A 5,960-nucleotide genomic window follows, 5' to 3' on the forward strand; every position below is an offset into this window, starting at 1 on the left:
GTTAGTATGAGAGGGTGGGGGGGTCTCCAAGCTAGTCGACGGGAGGAGTTGGGGAGGTTTCCAGGATGGTCTGTGTGAAGAGGTAGGGGGGTCTCCAGGCTGGACAAGGTGAGGAGTTGGGGGAGTTTCCGGGCTGGTTTGTATGAGAGGGTGAGGGGTCTCCAAGCTGATCCAGGTGAGGAGTTGGGGAGCTTTCCAGGCTAGACAAGGTGAGGAGTAGAGGGGGTCTCCAGGCTGGTCAAAGCGGTGGCTGACAAGGGGTCTCCAAGCTATGTGGTCTATGTGAAGAGTCGGGTGGGGTCTCCAGGCTGGTACCAAACAGTGGCAGGTTTGGGGGTCCTCCAGGCTGGTGAAGCCGAGGGGCAGGGGGGTCTGTGCCCCCCAGGTGCCCCCTCTCAGCACCCCCCGCTCTCCCCGCAGCCGCCCATCCAGGTGTACGGGCTGGAGGGACGCTATGCCACCGCCCTGTACTCTGCAGCCAGCAAGCAGAAGAAGCTGGAGCAGGTGGAGAAGGAGCTGACCCGGGTGTGGGTAAGGTGTTCCACAGCTGGAGCTCCCCGGGTGTGGGAGCAGGGGGGCTTACCTGCTCCTCAGGAGGGGGGTGGGCTTGGCTCCTGCAGCCTCTGAGACTCCCAGTCCCCTGGCACATGTGCTTCCTGCCTTGTGCCCCAGTGTTTCAATGGGATATTGGGAAGCAATTCTTGGCTGGGAGGGTGGGGAAGGCCCTGGCCCAGGTTTGCCCAGAGAAGCTGTGGCTGCCCCTTGGATCCTGGAATGTCCAAGGTCAGGTTGGATGGGGCTTGGAGCAACCTGGGCTGGTGGAAGGGGGTGGAACTAGGTCCATTTAATCTTTAAGGTCCCTTCCAACCCAAAGCATTCCATGATTCTGTAGCAGCAGCTGCCCTTCCACTTCCCCTCAGCTCCAGAGCTCTTTGTTCTCACTCCAGGACTACCCGTGTTTCCTGCTCTGGCCGGTCCAGGTGGGCCTTGGAATGCCTGGAAAACTCCTGGCCTTTGTCCCATAGCTGTGTCTCCCCTCAGACCCTGCTGAAGGACCCCAAACTGTCCAGTGTGGTGATGAACCCTCACACCAAGGGCACAGTGAAACAAAAAGCCGTGAGCGACGCCTTGGCGAGAGAGAAGATGTCCCCCATCACCGTCAACCTGATGAGTGAGTGACCCCTGGGCTCCAGGAGAGCATCCAAGCCGTGCCACCCGTTGCTGTGGCTCTTGGCTGCCCGGATGTGCCCGGGGGGTGCTCTGAGCCCTCGGTGCTTTGGTGTTTTCCAGACCTGCTGGCTGAGAACGGCCGCCTGCGCCACACCCCGGGCATCGTGTCCGCCTTCGCCAAGATCATGAGCGCGGTGCGAGGAGAGGTGGTGTGCACGGTCACCACGGCACAGGTGGGCTGGGAGCAGGCCCTGGGAGAGCAGGCAAACCTCTGCAGGCTCCCCCTGCTCCCTGCAATTGAAGGGCTTGCTGTGTGAGCAGCGAGGAAACGTCTCAACCCTGCCAAGCTGGACGTCTTTCTGCAGGGAGGGTTTGGATCCCCAGCAGAGACTTGTCAAAAATTAAAGCTGTTCCTCCCATTTCAGCTTCTCAGGTCCCGCTTTTTATTGCTGTGTGTGAAGCCAGGGGGTGATTAAAACTCAGCCTGGTGTGCACATAGAGCTGCCCCTGTTCTTGGTTCATGAATAAGGAGGGCACCAAGGTGGTTGTTGTTCCTGTGCTGCCCTTTGGTTGTCCCCGTTCCAGAACACTGCTTAATCTGCCTTCCTGGTACTCGGGTCTGTCTTCCAAAGGATCTGAGTAGGATATTGGGGTCCTTGTTCTATCATTTGAATATTTTCAAGTCCTTAATTTTGCTTCTCTTCTGTTCCTGTTTTTCAGCCCTTGGATGAGGCCAACCTGACTGAACTGAAAAGTGCTCTGAATGGGTTCCTGGCTAAGGGAGAGGTCTTGAAGCTGGAGACCAAGGTCTGGAGTTTGGACTTTATAAATAAATTTCATCAAGTTCATGTTAAGAGTTTAAAAAACCCTTTAAAAATTATCTTAAAGATTTCACTAAATCCTGTTGCTGTTACACAGTTCTTTTCTTTCTCGTAGACATGATGATGCTTTAATTCCTAAAATCCTAACTTTGGAATGCAGTGACCACAAAGTTCTCTCAAAAAAGGCTCTTTGAAGAGCTTTATTCTTTCCTTTGCTAGTGTCAGAGTTGTATCCTAGGCTAAGAAACTTTTGCTCACAGCCTTCCTGTTCAATGTTCCTTGTTTAGACTGACCCCTCGATCCTCGGCGGGATGATTGTCAACATTGGGGAGAAGTACGTGGACATGTCAACAAGGTCCAAGATCCAGAAACTCACCAAGATCATGAGAGAGTCTGTCTAGAGAGCTGTCCTGGTCATTCCCAAGGAAACCTGGCTGATGGAAACAATAAAATTCCTCCTTCTCGAGTAGATGGTGCCACGTGTTTTGATTTGGGAAGCAGCCCTGAGGGGGGAGGATGCTGACACAGCAGCGGAATTTGGTGTAGATCTCGCTGAACACTCCCATGACAGGGCTTGAAAAGGTGGCTCACCCTGAGGGCAGGTGAACTTGGCTGGGAAGGACATGGAAAGAACAAAGTGGGAGCTGATAAAGGGGGTCAGTGCTGTGGAGGGTCTGCCAAGCTCCAGAGGAGCCTCAGGGGGTCGGTCTGTTCTGCCATGTCCCAAGGGAAAGGATGACAGGAAATCCCGGGGTGTGAGGAGCGGGTTCTACCAGGGGATGTTCACCTCACATATTAAAACCAATTTTTCCCTGCTGGAGTGGCCAGGCCTTGCAATAAGTGCCCCAGGGAGGTGGTGGAGTCACTGTCTCTGCAAGTGTTCCAGAGGTGTCTGGATGAGGCCCTTGGGGACAGGGATTAGGGGTGAGCGTGGTGGTGCTGGGGGAGGGTGGGACTGGAGGATCCTGGAGGGCTCTTCCCTGATGACTGTGTGAGTGTTGGGACTGCCCCGAGCCAGGGGCAGCAGCTGGCCCCTGGCCTTGTGGAAGCTGCTGAGGGTGTGGTGGTGCCACTTGTGCAGCCTGTGCAGGGGGCTGTGGATGGCCCCGTCCTTGCGGGGTGTGCCCTGCCCCGCTCAGCTGCCTGTGCCCTGCCCCGTGCTGAGGGTGCGCTGGTGCCACTGCGTGTCCCTGCCCAAGGCCCTGAGGAGCCGCGGGGCCGAGGCAGAGCCCTGAGGGACACCCCTCGTGCCCGGCCCAGCCCGGGCCATGGAGACACTGCCCACGAGTGCCTGGCACGGCCACGGGGCCGATTCCTGCTGTGCTGCCCAGCCCGGCCTGCAAAGCTGTGCCCTGTGGAGAGCGGGGGTCGTGTGGGACCGAGGGCAAAGCCCCCCAGGGCTCCGGGCACAGCGGGGGCTGCAAGGCCACAAGTGCCGGGGCTGCCCCGGGCCGGGTCCAAGAAAAGGTGAGTTCTGGACACTTTCTGACAAGAGGCTCAACACTATAAACTGCTCAGGACAGCGCTGCAGCAACTTAGTAACACTCCATAGGATGTTTTCCCCAAGCTCTGCTGCTTAAGGAATGGGGGTGTGGGGGTGTTCCTGGAAATACTGAGTCTTCTGTTTCAAACCAGTGTGTGAAGGTGGTAACTCAGTGTGGGCATGTCAGGCACTTGTTTTTGCAGGGAAGGGATTTACTGTGGCTGCACATCTTAAAATCCCCGGCAGGGGGACATCCCTTTCTCGTTATGGAGTGGGAGTTTTGAATCGTGCTCAGAGAAACACTAAACGTGGTTTGAAACAAATATTTGTGCAGCGCAACTGCTTTAGAATCCGACAGTGAACGGCTGAGCAGCACTGAGAGGGACAGACACAAAAGCCAGGTACGTTGTTGAAACAGTTACATCCTTCCAACTAACAGTTCACTTGTTTCTGGGGTTTACTGCCTGTTTTGTTGCAGTTCTAATACACAATGTGTTGTATGGTTTTCACAGCTCTTTTTTATTTCATTGCCAGATTGAACTACGAGAAGTGGAAAACAATCCAATGGCCTGTGTGTGAAGAACTCAAGGCAGAACTCGCCCAGTTAAAGCTTCAATTCCACCAGCAGCTGCACATGCAAATGATTCTACCACCAGTGATTTGCACACAAGTGAGAAATTTGCACACAAGTGAGAAATCCACCTTCGGGGTGGGGGGAACCCTGGCCATGAAAAAGTCCCCCCAGCAAACCCAGGACCCTGGACAACCCTTCAGCTGGATTGATGCTGGAACAAGGACTGACATCCCATCAGCTGGATCGACACTGGATTCCAGACTGACCTCCCATGAGCTGCACTGACACTGGAACCAGAACGGATGATCTCTTTTTCTCTTTCTCTTTCTCTCTCTCTCTCTCTCTCTCCCTCTTTAACTCATCTCTTCCTTTCTCTCTTCCCTTTCACCCTTCCCCTCTGTCCCAAAGCCACTGACCTGTGCTTTTAGAGTAGGCCCAGAACTAACACAGGAATGTCCACACTTAGTTTGTTTTAAGAATTAAGAAAATATGTCATTATATTAATTATATTAATGATTAAATAACTATAACTATAAATCCCCCTTGTCCCTGAGAACATTTTCCAAACCCTCCTGGAGCTCTGGCAGCCTTGGGGCCGTGCCCACTGCCCTGGGGAGCCTGGTCAGTGCCCACCACCCTCTGGGGGAAGAACCTTGTCCTGAGATCCACCCTGAGCCTGCCCTGTCCCAGCTCCAGCCCTTCCCTGGGTCCTGTCCCTGCTCCCAGCGAGCAGAGATCGGGGCCAGAGGGAAGAGTCTCATGTCCAGATTTCCTGACCCATCTCCCTCTTGTCCAGCACCTCTCAGGAATGGGACAGCATGCAGGGAAACGTTAAAACCCCTGGATTCCTTCTTGCCTCATTTCCCTGGCACAACCACGGTCTCCTGTGTGTCCCACACTGCCCAGCCCAAACCCGGCAGGGCCCCCGTGGTGACCGAGGCTGCAACTGCCCAAATCCTCACCCAGGGGACACCTTTGAAGCACTTTGGCCTAACTGGAAAATGTCTGTAAGTAGAATTATTTCACCCGGGGTGACTGAGGAAACAAGACGTTCACAGCAACTGAAATAAGGTGACCTTGTCTTAGGAGAAACAGTGTGGCCTGATGCATAATGATTCATTATTACAAAGGCTTTAAAAACCCCAAAGCAGCCACCTTCCAGTAGGACTATTTTACTGAGGAATAGTTCAAGGTGATGTAAATGGACAGTACATTCATTCTTAAGTCCTTCTCAGCAACTTGAGGACTGGAATAGGGGAATTCTGCACAAGCTGTTCCCAGCGCCAAAGCCTTCCTGGCAAACCTGCCCCAGATTGCGTGGCTGCCCCTGGATCCCTGGCAGTGCCCAAGGCCGGGCTGGCCGGGGCTTGGAGCAAGCTGGGCTGTGGAAGGTGTCCCTGGCCATGGCAGGGGTGGCACCGGCCGAGCTTTGGGGTCCCTCCCGGCCCAGCCCGGCCCTGCTCCCCCAGCCCCAGAACTCTGCCCGGGTCTCTCCCGCTCCCTCCCTGCTGGGGGAGGCGCTGCGGGCACTGGGGAGGACTGGGAGCGACCCCTCGGGCTCCGACCCGCGGCCAGCGGCGCTTCTGCCGGAGGGGGACAGGGAAAAGCAGATGCCGATCTGTCAGGATGCAAGTTTGTATTATTGTGACTCCTTGGACGGGAAAGGTTTGCATTTGAAAGAGGGGAGTTTGAGGCCAGGTGGCCCTTTGAGTCGTTTCTGCCTTTAGCCAGGCCAGGCGCAGCAGTGGCCGCGAAATGAAATGCAAGGGATGGTTTTGGGGAGAGGCGAGCGTTGGGCCGGTTGAGTTTTCGGTTTCTTTGTCGTTTTTTGTGGGTCTTTTCCCCTGGGCAGCCCCTGAGGGCGCCTGAGGGGGCGCGCGGGGCGGGGCGGGGCGGGAAACGGCGGGAGCGC

At 55.6% G+C, this 5,960-nt stretch overlaps 1 protein-coding gene across 1 annotated transcript; it reads left to right on the plus strand.

Annotated features, from left to right (window-relative positions):
- Positions 1–420: 420 nt before the first annotated feature.
- Positions 421–2,460, plus strand: ATP5PO (ATP synthase peripheral stalk subunit OSCP; the record flags this gene model as incomplete). The annotated part of the gene is made up of 5 exons (XM_018086768.1): positions 421–531; positions 1,042–1,171; positions 1,291–1,403; positions 1,891–1,977; positions 2,279–2,460. Coding segments are annotated over 5 exons (555 nt in total), but the record flags the coding sequence as incomplete, so codon positions are not given.
- Between the last annotated feature and the right edge of the window lie 3,500 nt (positions 2,461–5,960).

Source organism: Manacus vitellinus, unplaced genomic scaffold (assembly GCF_001715985.3).
Source record: "Manacus vitellinus isolate BGI_N305 unplaced genomic scaffold, ASM171598v3 ctg7180002434275_pilon, whole genome shotgun sequence".
NCBI lineage: Eukaryota > Metazoa > Chordata > Aves > Passeriformes > Pipridae > Manacus > Manacus vitellinus.